This window comes from Sarcophilus harrisii, chromosome 3, assembly GCF_902635505.1.
Source record: "Sarcophilus harrisii chromosome 3, mSarHar1.11, whole genome shotgun sequence".
Lineage (NCBI taxonomy): Eukaryota > Metazoa > Chordata > Mammalia > Dasyuromorphia > Dasyuridae > Sarcophilus > Sarcophilus harrisii.
In genome coordinates, this window is record NC_045428.1 from 340075646 (window position 1) to 340098163 (window position 22518).

Sequence of the window (22518 nt, forward strand, 5' to 3'; positions counted from 1 at the left end):
TTTTTACATACTTTTTACCTTTTTACTTGCAAGAAATTTTTACAGATAGTCTTAACTATTACTATCACTCTTTCATATTTTGGAGCCCTCATGGTATGTGAAATTGCAACTGAAATTTTTGCAGTTTTTTTTTTTTTTTCAAAAATTCAATTAAAAAAAAGAAAAGAAACCTAAAGAGTTTTCTATTGGTTTTAGTTCAAGATTAAGTTTTAGAGCGTTTAAGTTTATATGTGCCTTCTGTGTGTGTGTTTTTTTTTTTTTTTTAATATACATTGTTACTATCAACTAGTATCTGAAGTAGAATAGTGGGTTTTTATGATCCCAGTTAACATTTACAAAGGAGCATGTTGAAATGAAACAGGTAGATACAAGCATTTTTAAAACAGTATGGTCAGTGAATTATGATATATAGATTCTAGATGAAACTTATGGTTTATTTTTTTTTTCTTTAGTGTAGATTGGACCTAGAAGTATTTTTCTCTTCCTCAATTAAAATTCTTGTTCCTTCACCACATCAAAATTCTATATTTGTAGTAACACCAATAAAACTGAACTAAGCATTATCTTTTCTAATAGAAATCTTTAAATCTAAATTATTTGAAATTTTTCTTTGAAGGAAGACATGTTGAGCATGAGGAGAGTGGTAAGTACATATTAGGATTTTTCAAAAACTCAGAAAATATGTTAAATTGTTATTTGTTAGGTTAGATTATGTAACTATATAAATTGATATTAGCAGAATTTATATAGGAGTAGAAGAATTTTATTGGTCCAAATTAGTCTTCGTATTCCTCTTTCCTACTTTATCAGTTTTTCTATATGAGGAACATTTTTTTAATCCAGTAAAATTAAGATGAACATCATGTATATAAGGATTAAAAATAATTCAAGCAACTTTATACTGGGTTTTTGTGTTGTTGTTTTTTAGATTCCAGTCAAGAATACACAGATTCAACTGGCATAGATCTACATGAATTTTTAGTAAATACATTAAAAAACAATCCCAGGTAAAAATAAATAAAAAGGTTTAAATTAAATCACTTCCAGTGTACCAATAATCTTGCTTTTTTTCTATCTTGATTACTCAGAGTATTATAAGTATAGATAGTGATTTCAGTGAGGTTAGAAACAGCTTGTTTGCTAGAGCTAAGATGATGTTCATTATATGTATTATGAGGATGTATTTTGATAGCATTTTTCACCATTATCTTATGTAAGATAGATTTAATTAATTATGAGACAAAATTTTGCTTTGCCATAACATACTCTGCTACATAATAAAATGTTATGAAATATAAAGTATTTCTTAAATTGGCTTTTATATTTTAAAAATAGTGCTGTTATGTTTTTCTTTCTGAGGTTATTTGTTGTTGTAAGGGCTATTTGAATACATGTTTTCTCAAATTGAAAATATTTCTGCCATTTTCAGTTGTTTAGTGTTTAAAATCCTGGATGTTCAAAATATATTGAAGTAGAATTACATTTTGATATCTATATTCATGTCATCACTCTCTTATCTTTTTGAAATTTAACTTGTGAATAATTTTCCTTTGAAGTTCTCATTCATATTTATTATCTATGCTAATTTATACTTTTCTATATAGGATTGTTATTGTTTATTTTTACTTGAATCTCTACCACAAAACCCAGTGGGGAAGGCCTTTCAAAAAATAATTTTTGCCATCCCATGGAAGGTATAAGTCAGAAAAATGGCAAATTTGTAGAGTGAGATAACAGACAGTTCTATATAACTTGGTGTTTTGCATCTATCTAAGGGGTGTTATCCACTTATAACAAGGACAAAAAAGGAAGAATTGAGCCAAAGGCCAAAATGCCTAGAAAATCAGACCCACCCATATGTAAATGTAAGCATAAAACATTTCAAAGCCAGATATCAATTCATTTTGGTTTTTCCACTTCTCTGCTTTTCTCCATTAATATAGATATTTAATTACCTAGCTAATTATTAATAAATGCTTGTTGATAGCTTAGGCTAATTATGAATATGTATTTCACGGCTAGTATGTAAAATATGGCCAGTATCAACATCAGACTGGAAATTGTGGCTAATATTAAATCTTATGGGGAAGAAACAAAAGATTTACTCATTTACTGGCTTTGTAAGCAAGCTTTCACTTAAGTGTGAATAGTAATTTTTCATGGTTCTAACAATGTATTATCAGCTTCTACCGGTTTTTTTTTTTAAGATCTAATATTAACCACAAGGTGTAATATTGGGTAAGTTTACAACTTTTGTCACATTGAAATTTATTTTTAATCTTTGAAACATTTATAACAAATGTAGAATGCTTAAATTTTCTTTTAATGTTAATATATATATATATATATATATATATATCCAAAAAGTGTTGCTTTCCATTTCTCATTTTAGATTATGAAATCTAATTTTTTTCATCCTTAGGCCAGTTAGTGAATGAGCCTAATCCAATGAAAGTTATCTGAAGTATATTTTTTTAATAACCAATTTAAAAAAAAACTTTTTGTTGCAATATCAACTTATAAACTCCTAAAACTCACAATTTGGCTATCAGTGACTTTACTAGAAGTTGCATGTGCTAACAAAAAAAAAAAAGTACATTTTTGTAATCATTGTATGTGTTGCAGAAATTCTATTTAACTAATGGAGTAGAAAAACAATTTGCTTGTATTTAGTAAATTGGACCCAAGATTAAATGACTAATTTTTTAAATGCTTTATTTTACTCATTACCCTTAATTTCAACTTTATTACTGCATATGGAAGAGCAGCATGGGTATGGCTTATTACAAATATTCAGTAATTCCAGAGTCTATAGTGTTTGACTTTCAGAAAGTTTTATGATATGTAGTTTCTTCTTTCAGGAGTATAACTATCCTCATTTTAGTTGATTTAAGCTAATGTTAAAATTAATTTACATTTTTTATTATTGGGGAGAAATGGCCAAGGATCTTTCTGGATGGGCAGAAAGAAGACAGATATTTTTGCTTTGGCACAGATAATTCAAAAATATACATATATATTTCTTCACTTAATAAATTCTAGTAGCTAAATATTTGACACAACTTTCATATTGAGCATCCCTTTACTCTGCATTGGGACAGTAATCCATTATTTTTCATTAATCCATTAATCTCATAAAGAGATAATATATATCTAGATATAACTTTAAAATTTTATTTTGAGTAATTTCATTTTTAAAATGAATATATTTAGAAATACTTTGGATATTACAAGGGATATTGTCCATCAGGACCTATAAATAGCTTATTCATTAAGATTTTTTATAAAATGTTATTCATTAAAATTAGCATTTGTAAGCTTAGACAAGACTCTGCCATGATCACAAGAGTTACATGTTAACAAAAAATACTAAGAACAGTGAAATGAGTATTATAAAGCTTAAAAATACATACAGAAATTGGGGGTGGGAGAAACATGATAAGAGCAGTAATGGAATTATAAATCTGACTGTAACTAATCTAAAAACAGACCTGAATTAAGACTATTAGGATTTGTTTCACTCTTATAGGAAAACAAAATTTTTTCCAGATTTTATCCCACAAAGGAAAATTCAGTCTGTTCCATATTTGAGATTCAGACCCAGAAAACGTTAAAAATATCATTGCCAAATGGAAAATCTGAGAAAACAAGGTGATTTTATAGTTGTGAAAATGTCTTCATTATTTGTGATAACAAGCATATATATAAAACACTTCTTTTATTTATATTTTGAAAAGTAAAAACTTTTTATTTTCAAAACAAGCATGGATAATTTTTTTAGCACTGACCCTTGCATAGCCTTGTGTTTCAGATTTTCCCTTCTTTCTCCCCATCCTCTCCCCTAGATGGCAAGCAATCCAATATATGTTATATATGTATAACACTTCTTTTAACCAAAAAGAGAGAGAGAATAAAATAACCTTCCCTATGATAGAAGGAGAAGTGCCAAATATCCTCTCATGGGATTGAATCCACCAGTTATTCATAATTACTTTTAAATTTTTTTTAAATTTTAATTTTCAAATATATTTTGGAATAAAGAAAATTATGTGTGGGATTTTGCATCACAAGTGATTGACTTAACACTTCTTGGCACATATTAAGTTCTTTAAAAATATTTCTTGACTTTTTAAATATAGTAATCTTACTGTTCAGTTAACAGTTGGAAAATAGAAAGGGATAAACCTCAGTGGTAGCACATTGCTCAATTTTTAGGTAAGATTATAAAATCATTTCTCATTCTAAAATAATGAGATTAAGTAATGCGACCTTTTTTGCACAAACAGAAATAAATGTGTGCTAACTTCTTCCTTATCAGATCAGTGGCTTTTCTGATTTGTATTTGGAAATATTCCTATTTGAAAATTAACTGTGTCCCAAATCAGAGAACTATTTAGAGCTATTTAAAATGTACAAGAAGTTTCAAACGCATTCTAATGGAAGTATGACATTACTTCTGTCTTATAAAAAGAATCAATACAACAGTGAGCACAACTCACTAAAAGATTTTAGTAAGACATTCATTATGTCTTTGAGAATCAATCAATTTTGCTTTGACAGCCTAAAAAGACAGAATTTTAGAGAGTTGTATTATGTGTTGACCAGTGAATTTCTGCAGTTTTTTTTTATTATATTTACACACACACACACCATACTGTTATAATGTTTTCTAGGGATGTTTAGTTTTAATGTTACTGGTCTTTTATTAAGTATTTCTCTTAATAACATGAAATTTCTAGTGCTGTATACCCAGTGCATAATATGAGGCTTTTGGGAATCTGTGATTGCTTTTTAGACCACTAGGGTGTTAAGTGAGTTACAGACTCAGTACTAACTGTTATCATAGTAGCCTGAAAGAGCTTATGCAGGATCCCAAGGGTTCTTTATTTTACATGTTTAAAGTGGATGACTTTTATTGGTTGTTTTATTGTGTTTTGTTTAAAAGAAAAAGTACCTAAAACTCTGTGCTAAAAGTATAGGTTTCATTAAAATGTGGGCCAAATCTACTTCCCCTTCACCAGTTAGCTAACTAAAATAATAAATATTTCTGATGCCATTGTCCTGTGATTCTCAATTCCTCCAGCATTTGATTCCCTGAGGAATATTCCTGTTCTTGGCATCCCATAGTCTGATTCTTGTTCTGTGGGGTACTACATGGTAATAACATTGTAAACACAATAAAGAATTTTTTTTTTATCTTTTCTTTACTTAACTATAAATGCAAGAGAAAATTTTATATCCTATTTCTGCCTCATTGCAATCTTCCTGTGGTGTACAAGGCTATCTAATAAATTAATAAAACTTAAGATTTTCATTCTTTAAAAGTTGACTCTTTTAGAAAAATTAGCCAGTTCTGTGGAATCCTGTGGTGATCAAGCCTCAGAATTCATTTCTTAGACGAAAACATATCAACCATATATTTTTTTAAATTCAGTGACATTTATGATTATTTCACTTTTTCATATGAAAATTGTTAAATTTTGTTTTTCAGGGACAGAATGATGCTGCTGAAATTAGAACAGGAAATTTTAGATTTCATTGGTAATAATGAGTAAGTTCTGAAATTTTACAACAAACCAAGTTGCCAACATCAATTTTATTCATTTCTAAATTTGCTTTTTAATCTATTTTTTATTTCTAGGTCTCCAAGAAAAAAATTCCCCCCAATGACATCTTACCATAGGATGCTATTACACAGAGTAGCTGCTTACTTTGGATTAGACCACAATGTTGATCAGAGTGGAAAGTCAGTCATAGTGAACAAAACTAGCAATACAAGAATGTAAGTGCTAAAAGCGTGTCCCTGTCTGTGTCTATATGTATTTGGATAAATATTTTTATGCATATTGCTGGAATAATTCTTTTCTCCTATAACACCTTTCATATAAGCCTCTCCTAGTGCTTTTATCAGTTTAGTTAATTTGACATTTAAATGACCTTTTATAATAATAATAAATCACTTATTTCTTCAGTACAAATTGTTCCAACCTGAGCCTAAATATGGTAGATAAATGAAAAATTAATATGATAAATTAATATTTTTGAAATTGCTATGTATACATGGTATATCATTCAAAAATGCATAAATACTCTTTAGTAGCAGTCATTTTTTATATTCCTGGTGTCCAGAATCAGAGAGATCCAGGAATACTTCAGCATGTGTAGAACAGACATGCTTAGACAAAAAAATCAAATGGGCAAAAATCTCTTTCTCATATCCTTCTCTATCATTCTTGCCCATCTTTCCTCTTGCTTCCCTGATATCCCTCATCTCCAGCATTAGCTCAAGTCCTTTCCCCCTCAATTCCAAGTTATTAGTGTTCATCCTTTCTAAGGTTTTATTACTCAGTAGTTTTATTTCTTGGTATTTGAATTTTATGAATAAGGTGGACCCTTAAACAAGAAAAAGCCTTGAATTCTCAAAAGAATTTAGCAATAATGGTAGAATCGTAGCAGGGGAGTATTGATATTTTAAGGAGAGAGCTACTCTTTTATGTCTTCTTCAATTATGTCACCCTCTCAGACTGACCATATATAAGACTAGCACAGAAGACATCTTTTTGGTTGGCTCAACAAACTTGGGTCCTTAATAGTATGCTACCAACTAATCTAGCTGGCAGTCGTCCATATTATAATAAGCATTCATATATTTGAAGAAGTATTAAAAAGACTGATTTTTTTTCTAGATTGTTTCTTGACATCCTTGAATCCTTCTTTATCTCAGAGCCTGTGGGTATATTTATTATATTTATTTATATCCCATTTGATTATAGTTCACTCAAGCTACTTAGCTGGTACTGACTTGAGGTTTTGAAAATTCACTTTTCACTTTATAGTAAATCCTTCATTTATGAAAAGTATCAATTGAGTTTAACATACACCATCAACCATTGTTTTTCGTAATCATGACACAATTAAAACTAAACTGATAAGGTATGGATGGCTTTGAAAGGTGTTCCTTTTTACTTTAGAGCCTAAGTATTTAACTTTGTTTAAATATATTGCTTTTCCTGCCTATTCCCCAGCTACTTTTGTATCTCAATCAGTTAGGAACTATAATCATATCCAAACCCAGACTTCAGTTAGGGTAATAAGCTTGAAGAGCAGTCAAACTAAGGTGAACCACAATTATTTTAACCAAACCTTCCAACTTTACTAAAAGTTGCTGGATGCCCAAATATATCTTCATTAGCAGGCATTTTGACTAACCTTTAGACTAATGATTCTCTAAGGTTTTCAATACAGTGTAACCTCAGTCATTTGAATGTCATAAGATATGTTAGAAAGTTTTAGTATTTTTTTTTTAATTTGAGACCAAAAAATTTAACTAATTTGAAATTTTTTATCATACATTTCAAGTAGTACAGAACACTGACATAATTGTAGATAATTGAAATTTCAAATCATTGAAGTTACACTGTATTCTTATTTTATATCTTCTGGGATATAAAGGAGGTTTTAAAACAGAAAACCTTAGAGATCTGCTCCAATGAATAAAAACAAACTTGCCTTTTCCTCATAGGCAGATTCCCCGCTCCAGCGTTGAACCTGTGGTGTTATGGAAGTCAACAACCCAGTGCACACTGGGGTGTCTCAGTAGAGCGGGAAGTTGGCGATTGCAGGGCAGTAAATTCAGGCACCTGTAAAAGAAAGAGGTAAGACAGTCTTAAGGTTAGCTGAAATGCCTGCTAATGCTACTTGGGATGGAAATCCAGCTGCTCTTAGAGAAGTTGCTCAAGGCACATGGTTCAACTTTATTTCCTTTAGGGCATATCTAAAACATAAAATCCTTGAGTCATTAAGAAAAGGAAAATATGACTTTATACAATTATAAACCTGTCCCTAGGTGTATATTGAAGAATCACATGACTAAAGATAATAAAGTGGTGTTACTGTTATAGCTATAAAAAAATTGGTATTTTAAAGTTAACCTACTTATGGCTCTTCTCAGTTGACTTAAGGAAATATTTTTACTTTATTTTTGCATCACTAGACATGTTTATATTATCTATCCCTCACTCCAGTTGTCCAACTAAATCTTTTAAAAATTTTTACTCATATTGTTTATATTCACCTGTGTTTCATTTAACAAGTTTTCTCAGGAGCAATGTTAGTATTGATTTTGCATTGGAGTAATAATTTTCACATTTATATAATGCTTTAGAGTTTACTAATAATCAAGTGGGCAAAATTTCTTTTTTTCATATCCTTCTTGATCATTCTTGCCTATCCTTTCTCTTGCTTTCCTGATATCCCTCATTTCCAGCATTAACTCAAGTCTTTTCTCCCTCAACTCCAAATTATTGTTGATCATCCTTTTTAAGGTGTTGGTTATTTAGCAGTTTAATTACAAACTAAGCTTTATCTCTTTCTGAATGGCATTAGCATTGTAAGAATAAGGTAGACCCTTAAATAAGAAAAAGCCTTGAATTCCCAGAAGAATTCAGCAATAATAGCAGAATGGCAGCATTTCTTTACATCTCTGTTAGGGGGAGAATAGAAAAAGATTATCTCGGGTAAAATGAAAGGTTTTCATAAAGGTAGGTCATTCCGTCTCTTTGGATCTACGGTATCACATACATCTCTGTCAAACCATTACAGTTGATCATAATTTTAACCTTTGGAAAAATAGTCTTTAAAGAAAACATTTTACACAGCAACACCAAGATTATGTGATGATCAGCTATAATAGACTTAGCTCTTCTCAGCAATTCATTGATCCAAAGCAGTTCCAGTTAATTTTGGTTGAAAAATGCCATCCGCATTCAGAGAGAGAAAACTATGGAGACAGAATGTGGGTTGAAATACACTATTTTGACCTGTTTTTTGTTTGTTTGTTTGTTTGTTTTGTTTTGTTTTGTTTTGTTTTGTTTTGTTTTTCCCCAAAATGACTCATATAGAAATATGTTTTAAAAAGTGAATGTGACACATATAACCTGTAGCAGATTTCTTGCTAGCTTGGGGAAAGGGTAAGGAAGAGGAAGAAAAAAAATGGAAACTTAGAAAAATTTAAGTGAAAACCATCTTTATATGTAATTGGAAAAATAATGTAATTTTAAAATAAAATTTAAAACAAAATAAGATAGTCAAATCAGTGTTTTTAGTTAAGAGTCAACCTACATTATTATGCTTTCTGTTCTTTTCTTTTTTAGACCAGATCAGAAATTTAATGATCATATCAAGGATGATAAAAGTGAAGACTTTCAGAAACGTTATATCCTTAAAAGAGATAACTCTAGTTTAGACAAAGATGATAATCAGGTAATTGTAATTAAAACATTTTTCTGACTATGACATTCATTCATTTTCAGTGTCAATATTCACAACTGTTATTTTCATTTAGATGAGAATACGATTAAAAGATGACAGAAGAAGCAAATCTATAGAAGAGCGAGAAGAAGAGTATCAGAGAGCCAGAGATCGAATATTTGCCCAAGATGTATGTAAACTAAATGTAAACTTGTTAATTTCAAAATGTTGAAATTGGTGCTGATTATTCATTTGAAGAACCCTTTTATACCCTCACCACAAATATTGGGTAAAAGCTTCAAAAATTGAATGTTGCTTTGTTGTCTGTGAGGTTTTGTTCTTTACAGGTACAATATGTAGTTGGCCATAACTCAGCATTTTACATTTATCCTTTTTTTTTAGTCCCTGTGTTCCCCAGAGAGCTATCTTACTGACAAAAGGTAAGTGGATTTTTGTATTTTTTTTTTTTATCATTATCTGAATTCTGCTGACAGTAATCAATTAATGCCTTCTTAAAATTCCAACAGAATCCAAGAAGAGGAGGCTAATAGTACACAGCAAAGACGCCAGATATTTAGGTACTTGACACTTGTTTTAAAAATTTTTTTAAATCCCTCATGCCTGTTTTGCCACCATCTTCCTACGTTCTTAAAAGCCATATGTATTTTCAAAGTTTATTTTCTAAATTCCAGAGTCAATAAAGAAACATCTGGAAGATCAGCCACCAGCCATCAGAGCAGCACTGAAAACGAGCTGAGGTGCTCTGAGCCCCGTCCCTGGAGCAGCACAGATTCTGATAGCTCCCTCCGCAATTTGAAGCCAGCTGTAACCAAAGCCAGCAGCTTCAGTGGAATTTCAGTTCTGACAAGAGGGGATAGCTCTGGAAGCAGCAAAAGCATAGGCAGGCTTTCAAAAACAGGTATAAATGTCTCTAAAACGTTATGGAGCAGAATAATAACTTTCTTGGTAATTTAATGTTTTATTATGTAAAATTGTAGCATCTAAATATCTCTGGAAGCAATAATTCTTTATATATATATTATATTTACATATATTATATATATAAAATCAGAGGCAGATTTTAAAAAATTTTTTTTTCAAAATAAAAAGATTTGTAAGGTAAATTGTAGAAATTTGTTCAAATTAAACTTCTTTGATGAAAATTTATCTTCCTTGCCCAAGTTGTAGTCAAGTCATTCAGCTAAAATATAAAGAAATAACCATATTGGTAGTGGGGCAGTTTGGTGGCACAGGTGGTAGAGCCAGAGACTTGAAATCAGAAAAACTAAAACTCAAATACAACTTCAGACACTTAGTAGCTATGTAACTGGGAAATTACTTAACCCTATTGGCCTCAGTTTCCTCATTTGTAAAATGAGGTGGCAAGAAAACCACATATGGGGTCACGCAGTCAAATATGACGGAAATAACTGAAGAACAAATCTCAGTAGTAGTCTTTTTTTCCCTAAGTGCTCCAGTGAACCTTGAAGAATTTTTGGGTTTTAATAGTGTGTTTCTTCATCTAAATTGAAATGAGTCATTTGTTGTTAAATGTTTTTGTTTTCTTGGAACATGCAGAGAATAGGGATTTAATACCAGGTTAGATTTTGGAAGATTCTAAATGATGAAAGTATTTTCCCCCTAGTCTTTTTTTTTTTTTTTTTTTTTAACAATGCATTGGCTTATGACCATTTTCTCTCTCTCTCTCTCTTTTTTTTTTTTTTTTTTTTTTGTCTTCCACACAACTATTGATTAAGTCACATAACTATCAATTCCTTTGTGTGCCTTTATTCTTGAACTAAAATTTCAATAAAAGTTAGCAGAACTATTATTTAAATTTGTTTTAATTATTTAAATCTGTTTTGAATGAACATTCACTTTAGACATAATTTTAAAGATGATTTCTGGAAGACCTGTATATTTGACAATGGCAAAATTTTTCAAAAACCTTACTTTATCATTACTGTAAACTGCTTATTTCAGTGAACAGCACTTTTTTTCTAACCTTATCTTTTCCACTTCTTTCAGAAAACAAATCAAAATACTTTTAGTGGTAAATAAAAAGATATTGTTTAGTATTGTGAGAGTTTCTGTACATAAGAAACTTATATGATAAATATATGATAGGCAAAATAATCTTACCACAATTTGAACTGGCAGATAAAATAAATGAATCACCTGCAGATGAACTTTGAAATCACTATATGTTCTATGGAACTAATTTCTGTAATTTTCTTGTTAATTTCAGAAGAAAAGAAATAAGTTTAATATTTTTTCATTAAAGAAAAAATTATTTTTAATAGGACAATGACCACTATTAATAAATACTATTTGATGAGAGTATTCTATTTGGAATGGGATCCTGAAAATGCACTATATTTGAGTTTGACACTTGGATTTAAACCCTAGCTTGGCCATTGTCCATTTATGTAACTTTAGACCTCTCTGTAAAATGTAGGGGTTGGTCTTAACTTTTGAGATTCTTCTAGTCTTTTTTTGTTTGTTTGTTTGTTTTTAATCAGTGTTCCTACCCTTCAGAATTTAATTTATGTAATTATTATAAAACTTTCCAGAAAAATACTAAATCTCCATGTACTGTCAACTTTGACTTTTTAGAGACTGATCATCCAGAGCCACTCTGATTTTCCCATCTAGTTACCTACTATTTTAGCCACTTTGTTGATTTTTTTTTTTTTTTTTTTTACCCAGGAGGACAGATGAGGAATTGTTGGAACTTGGTGAAGTTAATTTAGCAGTTTATTTACAACTTCAACATGGAGAAGTTGAAAAACTAATGATAAATAGTGTTTATTTTTTATTCCTGCAAATTCATTTTATATAGTATCCCATTTTCATGGAGAATTGGAGGATTGACTTTATTTTTGGAGATAATGTAAATTCCAAATGCAGTTCTTAGAGAGTTAACTTATTTGCAAGGATATGTTATGTTGTTTAACTTAATCTTCATTCTGAATCTGAAGAAATTTCAGATACATTACATAAAGAGATTTCTGATGCAGGTTCTTATGCCTTTCAATATGTTATGCTTTTTATTATAAAAAGAATTATAATCTGTATATTACTTTGCTATTTAACAAAAAGGTTAAACTATCATTTTGTGTTTTGGAAATTTGCTTGTGTCTTTTGGCTGCTTGGTGTCTGCTTTTATTAGAAGACTGTTTGAATCGTATGTTTTGGGTATATAAGTTTATTATTGTAAATAGCTTCTGTAGGCCACTTACTGTAATAAACTTACTCAAGAAAAGAGTATAATTTAACATATGAATCTGTTTTTATATGATAACTGCATGTTATACTGTATAAAAGTATATGATAATTTTTTTTAAGTCTGCATTTTTAAATGACTGATATTTCTATATCTAAATAAAAAATCAATTTTTTATTACTCCTTTCCTAGGTTCTGAGTCTTCTAATAGTGTAGGGTCATCCACGGGCTCTCTTTCTCACATCCAGCAGTCTCTTCCAGTTACAGCTCTCAGCCAACCTTCTCATGGCCCCCCTGTCGTCTATCCAACTGTCAGCACTAGTAATTCTCTTTCCTTTGATGGTGGCCTAAGTGGGCAAGTTGCACCTCCTAGCACTAGCTTCTTTTTGCTTCCCTTGGAAGCAGCAGGCATACCACCTGGCAGTATTCTGATCAACCCACAAACAGGTTGGTATCCAGATATAGATGTTATAGATATTTTAGTCAAGAACTCAGGAGTTATTTATAGAATTAAAGCATTTTGTGAATTTTTTTTTAGTCTTTACCATTTTTGTATGAATTATTTCTTCTTAAGACCTTGATATTTTTGTTAAAAAAGTTTAAATGTTTGTAATAATATATTTTTTCTAATGTGAATTTTGTTGCATCTCCTTATTCGTCTGAATGATGATTTAGATGAGTTAATTAGTTGCTTTTCTTCATAAATTACCATGAAGTCTTCTAAGTGGTGGTTATCTTATTCTCTTATAGCTATACTTTATTAGCACATTTGTTATCCAAGAATATGACATCTAAGAGGTTTTAGCAAGTCCCATATAATTCGTTAATCCCCACCCTCTATTTTTTAGAACCTTATGCTTATATGTGATTAATATATTAGTTTAATTTAAAATTAATTTCATTTAGTGAATTCTTAATATGTAAACAACATTGTTGTGGGTATTTTCGGAAGTAGAACAAGAGTACAAAAGAAGATACCACTTAAAATAATCGATAAGGAAATAAAAAATATATATATAAATGGATCAATTAAATAAAAATTATAAAGAGTATATAAATCAGCATATTTTCATTGTCTTTATTGTACCTACTATTTTTTTCCCTTCCAGGAAATAATGGTTGAGTGTCTTGCTAGGTAAACGTAAGAGTTTGTTATAGTACTTAGATTGTAAATAAATCTGATCAACTAAAAATAGCATGTTATTCCCAAATAAGACATCTTTCTCTAAAGGGGACTGTTCTGTGCTAGGAGAATAGCTTTTATCATCAGCACAACTTATACCTGAAACTATACTTAAGAAAGTTTTTAGAAAATCTGGCAACTGAAACAGATTCAGCAGATCTTCAGGAAGAATAGGAGTGTTCTTACTATTCAGTTATACATTTCCCATTTCATTAAAAAAAGAAGAAAGAAAGAAAGAAAGAAAGAAAAAGAAAAAACACTGGTAGTGAGACTAGGGAGCCAAAAGGAATTATTTCCCTGTAGAGAATTTTTCTTCTTTAATACTTGACATGTGTTACTTTAATGTAAAAACTTAATCCAACAGCAGTGAGATCCACCACAAAATATAAAAGAGCAACCACCCCCTTTATTGGAAATAAACTGAAATGACTACGTTACTCATTGTAATTATTTGAGTTCTCTTTTATTTCTTATCTAATTGGGTGGATACCCAACAACATTGGGTGTTGATAACCTTTTCCAAAGAATCTATTTCAGTAGATGCCAAATTTTGGACTGAGCTGGGTTTCTTCCCCATATTTGCTTTGGCTAATGTAGGATTCAATTGTGCCTCTTTTCATAAGCAATAAATAAAGTAGCAGAACAGAAGTAAAGTTGAAATCTCCAGTTGTATCTAAGACCAATAAGGAAAGCTCACTAGAGTTTATCTAGAAGGGTTTTAGAAGTGCTTTTCTTTATTTTAAAGGAATGCTGAATATTCTTAATAGTATGTGTACACTCCTTAACTGTTGTTTCTTATTTGTCATGGCCCCTAGGATCATGGCTTTCAATTGGTACATATTTAGTTACATTTATGGTCATTGCCAAGAAGTTCACAATTTTTCTTTAAGAAAATCAAAATAGTTGTAGTTCTTGATGATTTTAATGTTTTTGGTGTGCTTACTAAATAGCATTTTGTTATTTGCTTTGTGTAATAGTAAGTGCTACTCTAAATTAAATACTGAATAATGTAATATCCCAGTTAAAGGTTTAAACTCTAGATTACAAGGGCAAGAGAAAGAAGAGGTTTGGGATGGTTTGTGTGACTTTAGTTAGTTTTAAAAAATAACTCTTGATAATCTCATTTAAATGACTTAAAATAAGTTGCAGGTATTATTTGTCTTTTTAATAAGCATAATTAAATGCTATTTAATTTAAATACAATATGAAATTGATTATGTCAAAATTTTTGCCATTCTCTGCAAATGAATGGATTATAAATGTGATAATATTATTCAAGTATAGTATCTATCTTTGAAATTTTTTTTTCTAATATGGCACTGTATGGCACTGTGTTAGTAGAAACTCTACTTGGCATTTTTTTAAGTTTTCATATTTTTCTCCTTTTTCAGGTCAGCCCTTTATAAATCCAGATGGCAGTCCAGTTGTGTATAACCCTCCCATGACTCAACAACCTGTTAGAACTCAAGTGCCTGGACCTCCACAGCAACCTCCTCCTCCCCAACCATCTCAACAACAAGCAGCCAATCACATTATATCACAGGTGCACATATCCTAGATTACAAGATGACATGTTTATCTTCCTTCAATTAGTTTGGGGATAGATTCACTAACTTTAACCTGGGAAAGTAAGGGTTTCCTAGAATCTTAACCCTCTGTCTCTTTTCTGGAAGACCCCATACTTCCATTCCAATACTTAATGTATTGCAAAGACTTTCAACCCATATTAACTCTTGGACCATTTTCTCCTTCATTGAAATTGTTCACATCACAGAATTACTTATAAATGATGTCTTAATACTCTAAAGGGAGCCAGACTTTAAAACTTTCAAGGCTCCTCAACTAAATACTTGCAAATTTAAAAATATAAATTAATGGTATTTTTTTCATCAGTCTCCCCAACAAATATTTAACCCCTGTTTCACAGTGCCAGCAAGGGAGAGGAAAACATAACAAAGATATAGCTGTTTGAAAGCGCAAGTAAGCAGTTTGCTACTATAATTTAATATATTAAGCTGTTAGAAGAAACCGAGTTGAATTTCTCAGTTTCCCCAAGAGACTTTAATCTTGTTCCCTACCATACAACACATTCGTACAGGCTCTTTTTATTTTTTTAATCATTTTTTAACACCATTTTTGTTTCATCTGGTGGTAGTATGGTAGGTCAGGATATCTAGAGAAAAGTTATGCCTAAATGGATGTTAAAATCTCTTTAATTGTCTCTTAATGAGAAATCAGGCAGTTAATTAAATTTGAGACATATTGTTATCCCTTTCCCCCCCCCCCCTTGGAAATTCGTAAGACAGCTAAATACTGTTCTTCAGATACTTCAGCAAAGTGTTGACATTCTGGTTGTATCTCCATAGCTAGCCTCTTTAAGTTCTGTCTTTCATTTTAATTGAAAATTGATTCTGAGAACCTACTTAATAGTTTGTTAGGTTTGGAATGGTAGAAAGAGGTTGTATTTGTTTTTGTTTACATATTCTTAATGTATTGTTTTGTGGCAGAAAAATACTTTTCACCCATTTATTTCTTGTTTTTTTATTGATCATTTTGAGATAACTTCCTTTTTTTTAGATGGTTCTCTTTACTTTTTTTCTTAAACTTGTAAATTTTGAATTTCTTTTGAGCATTATCTTTGGAGATGTATCTTTCAGAGGAGAAAGATTCCATGTGTACACACTTTTCAACTAAAAGTAGGGTTTTTAACTGTGGTATTCTTGTGGAAAAAGTACTAAACTAGAAATGAAGCTCCTTGAACTTAGCCTTTGCCAGGTTATTTAACTTGCCTTAGTCTAATTTTTTGATTTGTAAAAATTTGCAAATTTGTAGAACGTAGAATGGTAGAATGATTGGTAACATGTGCTTGCTTCCAAGTTTTTGAGAGATACTAGTTAAATGTAAAGTGGGGCAAAGTGAAAATATAGTATTCTTTGAAGATGCTCCATATGCATTGGAAATGGTGAGGATTTATTTCACAATTTATATAAGTGTGTGTTTTTTTCTCTATTGCACATCACATTACATTTTTTATATGAAAGTGACTAACACTTAAAATCATAGCTACTTTAGAATATAAAGTCATGCCATCACAGGTGCTTTTTCCCAAGCTATTAAAGAGTTTTCACCAATTTTGTGTTCAGTGGGAGCTATAATTTTTTAAATTGTGTAGCTTGCTTAGACGCCCCTTCTACAGAGCAAGGATTAAGAATAAGAAATTTTTCTCTTAATTCTGAGACCAAAAATGGTGTTTAAAAAAATAGAAACTAAAGTCACTAAGTAAATTATCTATTTCATTTAAACTTCTATTGCTTATTGAATAAAATGAACTGAGAGTCTTGGAAATACTTTTATTTTGATAAAAAATACTAATTCTATAATAAGTATAAAGACTTCAGGAAGGTCGTATATTGTTCCCTGAAGTTTTTATTGGATAGCATTCTTCACTTAGTATTATATTTTAAAAGCCTTCTATGCTATGTCAGTAGTGATTTGAAAAATTGTAATTATTTTAAATTAATTGTTAAAGATTGTAACTTTCCATTTTATGCATTTATTTTATTCTGACATTAACCCTTTTTGTAAACCTGTTACTTCTTCAGCCAACTCGGCCTCTGCAGTCTTCTTCACAGCCTGTTCAGTACTCTACAGTCCCTTACCCATCCCCGCTCCTGCCAGTCTCACCTACCCAGCAATATACTGTGGTATTATATCTTCTACTCACCTCCTACATTCTTTTTGTGGGTGAATGTGTGATGAACGCCAATGTATGTTTTTTTTTGTGTGTGTGTGTTATTAGCATAAAACAAAGGTGCCATCTTAATTTTTAAAGACTAATGGATACATATGCGAGCTTTAGGAAGTACCCATATCTCTCATAAACCAAAATTTAAATATTTAAAATATAATATTAATCACTTTGTTGCTGATTACTTTCAATCTAGTCTTTTTCAGCCTTCTCATAAAAAAACTTCCTCCCAGACATTGGATCTTATTTTATTTTATTCCCAGTTGTGGCAAGAAAATCTTATTTTGCAATTGAAATTTTGGATTTCTTCTGGTTTGGGACTTCGGTATCTTCAATGCCCTCTTTTGTAATGTTGATAGCAAATATGCAGGATAACTATAGCCAGTGTATCTGTGGTACATTGTTCTGAGAAGCATCAACACACCCAAATTAAGCCAGATAGGTACTTCTAGATTCATTAAGATATGAATGACAATTTTAGAGACTTTTTTTTTTAAGTCAACATATCTGAGTTAATAGCTCTACATATTAGCTGCCCCTGTAAGGTACTTTAGGAGCCTATCTAGTTACTCTGTAAAATGCTATCATTGTTCAGAATATTTTTAGAACTCCTCACATAGATTTGTAAGTCACATAACAAAATCATTTTCATTACTTTAATGATTATACATTTTTTTCCCCAAAGCAAATATTGCCCAGCTTAAGCACCTGGCTTATTTTATTACGCTTGTCTCCAAGTTGATGATTTTTTTATCTGATCCACTCTCAATAATGATTTGCTAAAACCATTGAGGCTTTTAAAAAGAATATGGAAAAAACTCTGGTAAGAATCAATCATAGGAAGCATTCAAAAAATGTTTTAAGTAATTATATTAATATAGTTCCAAATTACTCCAGAATAGCTGAACTAATTCATAATTCTGCCAACAATGCACTGGGTATTACATTTACCCACAATCAAAATTATTCTGTTTTTAAACATAAAATTTCCCTTGCCAGTCCTCCATTTGTCCCAAATATATAATTCATGATTTTTATCTTTTGATTATTTCAGCTTCAACTTAATGTTTTTAAAGTCATCTACTTAGTGTCAACTTATTTTCAAAGTTGATTTCAGTAATGGAAATGTTCTTATTACCACACTCTGCCTTGGCAGGTTGGGCCCCCATTTGTGTATTTCACTTCTTTTCCAAGGCAACAAGTATGACTATGTTTTAATCTTTAAGTCTTTCATTCAGTAAAACACTTGTTAGATCATACATAGCTTCTGTTTATCTTGAAAATTATTAGTGGCAAAGACTTTTACCCATATCTTTATTTTGCCGTGGAAGCTTGCAACAGGGTGTTAAAGAGGAAATTATATACATGGATTTTAAGTTAAAAAAAATAATTCATGCCCTTCCCTGCCCTTTGAAGTCTTTTTTCCAAATGCCAGTATAACTTAAATTGTAAATCAGTATCATAATTATTTGTTTTACTGTTAGGACTTTATTTAGGTCTGCAGTTGAAAAAGTTTTATTTAATTTCAAATATTAAAGACTTTTGTTTTCTGCATTTGTTTTAATTTCCATTGATTTCTAAAAACGTATTTTTTTTTAGTATAACTACTAAATTATTTTAATCCTTACTCTTTTCCTTTTCCTTTCATTTTTCCAGTATTGTACTTATACATAATCACTGGATGGGAGCATGCTTTATTTGTTATAAAATGTTCATATAATAATCTTAATTCCTCAAAAAAAGGTATTTAGTATTTCTTAATATTATCATCATGTATATGATTATTTTAACATGTTTTAATCTCTTCCCAATAGCAGGACAACCTTGGATCCCAGTTTAGCCATATGAGTCTTGTCCGCCAGCCATCTGCTGATGCTCCTGACCCTCATGCCACTATGTTCCAGTCTACTGTTGTTCTTCAGCCATCACAGCAGTCTGGATATATTATGGCACCAGCCCCTCCTCCAGCACCACCCCTCCCACCTGCCCAGCCAATCCCTACTACTGGTTATTCTGCCTCTGGTCATCCTGTAAACCAGCAAATGCTCCAACAACAGGGATATGTACAGCAGCCCACGCCTCAGGTACAAGTTTGTTTTTCCTCTCACCAATTATTATGCAAAAATAAATAATATTTTACTTACCTATATCCAAATATATTATAGATCATTTAGAAGCTTTCTAAAGTGGAGTTAAAACATTAGCTTAATTGTTATTTTATAGAAAAGCAAAAAAAAAAAAAAAAAAAAAGTATTCCAGAAAGAAAGACAGCATTCTTGGAGTAAGCATTCTTTTTTAAGGGATGAACTCTCAGGATAGACTTGGTTTCTAAAAAGACATTGATAATTTTTCAGTATAATTGTTTACCTCTACAGTCTTTATGTATTATTTCTTATGCATTTATGCTATTCTGAGAAGAGATCCTTAGACTTTTCCAGAATGCCTAAGAGGCCTTTGGTGCAGAAAAAAAGGTTAAGAACCCCTCTCTATTTATTGACTGATTTGTTTGATTATATAGAAATCTCTTTACTTTGTATAGATATAATGAAAGATACATGTGTATTATGGAACATATATCAATCTCTTTATTGTGTTTTATATATGTGAATATATATTATATATATATATATATGTTTATGAAATGAGAAAGTAGAGATTGATTCCTTGGTTGTTACTTCTTAATCATATGTGTATATGTGTGGGTTTTGTTTTTTTTTAAAGGACATTTGACTGAATTTGTTGATTTAAACTTTTTCAAAGTAATTTTAACTTATTTAACCTCAATTACTATGAATGAGAAAAGATTTGGTATGTGGTTTTTCCTTCCTTGTTTATTTCACATATAGACACATTATCAAGGGGAATTTAAACATTGGCTTTATGGCCATATAGTCATAACCCCTGGGATTTGCCATCTACCTTGCTGTTGAGTCCTTAAGCTTTCCAGATCTTCCTGGGCACTCCATAGATGCTTTCTCTTTTATGTGCTGTCTTCCTCAGCATGTTAGTTCCTTGAGAGCTAGGGCTGTGTTTGTCTGTTTATATCCAAAATACTTGGCAAAATGCATGACATCACTTCTGATAGTCATAACCATAAGATTGGTCATGCAGAGATAAATCTATTCTACACTAGTTTCATGAAGCCTTTTTTTTTTTTTTTAAACCAGCAGCCATTTCAGCTGAATCCCTTTGACACTAAGCAAGAATCTCTAGAACTTTATGAAGGATATAAGTTCTAGAGGGGAAACTCGGGACTCTCCATTGTTTCTTACCTTAAAAGAATATACTGGAGAGTTAGGTGATATTAGCTCAGACAATATCTAGAATTGATTGAAATTGTTCTCAGAGAGAGATGAAATCATTTAACTCAGGTTTTTTGGCTTTTAGTTTTGCATCAGAAAGGCCAAAAAAGGGGTGGGAAAAGGTAAGAAGTAAAAGAATATTTCTTAAGTTTTGAGAATTGTTTCTCAAGAATTTATCTTTTAAAAAATTGTTTTTCTTCTTCATATTGTTCATCATGTTCATTCATCTTGAACCTTCAGGTATTCAATAATAAAGGAATACAATGTTGATACAAAAATGTGATTTTTCCAAATGTTTCTGCTTTAGATTCCAGCGTGTTACTGTGCTCCAGGGCAGTATCCCTCCAGTCAACATCAGTATCGCCCAGTTGCTTCCGTCCATTATAACACACAGCCAAACCAGGCACTGCCACAGCCTGCTCAGCAGACAGGTTAGTAGCATTTATTTCATGAATTTCAGCCATTATTGCTACTTTCCACATCTTTGATTATTTCAATCACCAAAACAACAACAACAAAAAAAAACTTTGGTTCATCCAGTAACTCAGAAGTAGAATACATTTCAGTGTTTAAAGTAGATCAGTTGACTGTGGGGAAAAATTAAACATGCTCCCACTAAAGCCATGAGGTTATTTGATAGTTATCAAATATAACTCAGAGGCTTAAAAGTGATTGTAAAAAGGCTTGCAGTAACAATATTAATGCAAGAAACAGCAAGGCATAATGCCCACTATCTGCATAGTGGAATTACATGGAAAGGTTAGAATTTTGATTAAAATAGAAACAGATGCAACAGGGCATATTGCAGGGTCTGCCTTGTGCAGCAGCTTCCTTTAGAAAGACCAAGGCAACCTATTACATGTCTTTTTGTACATCTTCTAATGTTATTTTTTGTTTTTATATTTTAGCTTAGTGGCTTTCTGATATGACATCACTTTAAACAATGTGCAGTCTCAAATAGTTTGCCTTGCCTTTTTTGGGAAGCCAAATGAGAACAGATGTGGAACTCAAAATTTAAAAAAAAACAAATGTAAATATTTGTTTTTAAATATAATTGGAAAAATAAAATATTAAATGAAAACAATGGGCAATTTACTATTAAATATGCATATTATAAGTGGAAATATTTCTTAACCTTCACTTTTTCCTAAAGAAATTGATAGAAAAATCTGCACTTTCAAATGAAAAGTTATAAATTTTTATGTTCATGCTTTATGGGGTTTATCTCCAATCCAACCTGTTTCCCTTTCCATAGGATGTATAGCAATAACCTAGCCTCTCATAGGAGCTCTTCTTTTGTTATTTAAATTGAAAATTCAACCAGTTCTTACGGGCAGTTGTAGCATTCTGCTGTCATTTGCTTAGAGAATTATAGAAACAGTAACATTTTACATACCTCTGGGACTTGAAGAGATGAACTTGATGTTGTAGTGGTTCACCCCAATCAAACAGAAAGCAAGGATTGAACTGATTTCTCTTGAGTTCCATGCGGAATTTTTTTTAATTACTATGTAGCCCACACAAAACAACATAATCCACTCTACAGAGCCTCTCTACTTGAGGTTGTTTGGAAAAGTGGAACTTTCTGGTAGTATCTCTTCATTCAGTTTTACTCACCCCTACCTTTTCATAAACCTTCACCTGTTCTATAATCACCAGATGGTCTAGATACATTTTTTTTTTTAAGTCACTTAGGGTAAATGGTCTAGTCTTCATGGTCGTTTACATTTCTTTCATGCTTGGAAACTTCCCAAATTCTAACATATTATATTTGTTAATTAATATTTTTTAATAAATGTCTGATTTTCTG

General features: G+C 30.9%; 1 protein-coding gene across 11 annotated transcripts in view; it reads left to right on the top strand.

Annotated features, from left to right (window-relative positions):
- Positions 1-22518, top strand: part of R3HDM1 (R3H domain containing 1) — a 172508-nt gene that overhangs the window by 112217 nt on the left and 37773 nt on the right. For 5 of the 11 annotated variants that reach the window (XM_031960004.1, XM_031960003.1, XM_031960005.1 and 2 more), the window contains 13 exons: positions 929-1007; positions 5492-5551; positions 5642-5782; positions 9153-9261; positions 9344-9439; positions 9652-9689; positions 9777-9827; positions 9942-10168; positions 12668-12922; positions 15050-15201; positions 17261-17362; positions 19221-19490; positions 21016-21139. In XM_031960004.1, the coding sequence (XP_031815864.1) occupies positions 929-1007; positions 5492-5551; positions 5642-5782; positions 9153-9261; positions 9344-9439; positions 9652-9689; positions 9777-9827; positions 9942-10168; positions 12668-12922; positions 15050-15201; positions 17261-17362; positions 19221-19490; positions 21016-21139 (1704 nt within the window). Of the gene's footprint in view, positions 1-928; positions 1008-2380; positions 3652-5491; positions 5552-5641; positions 5783-9152; positions 9262-9343; positions 9440-9651; positions 9690-9776; positions 9828-9941; positions 10169-12667; positions 12923-15049; positions 15202-17260; positions 17363-19220; positions 19491-21015; positions 21140-22518 lie in introns of those variants that run through there. The other 6 variants (XM_031960007.1, XM_031960009.1, XM_031960008.1 and 3 more) reach the window with 4 other exon arrangements.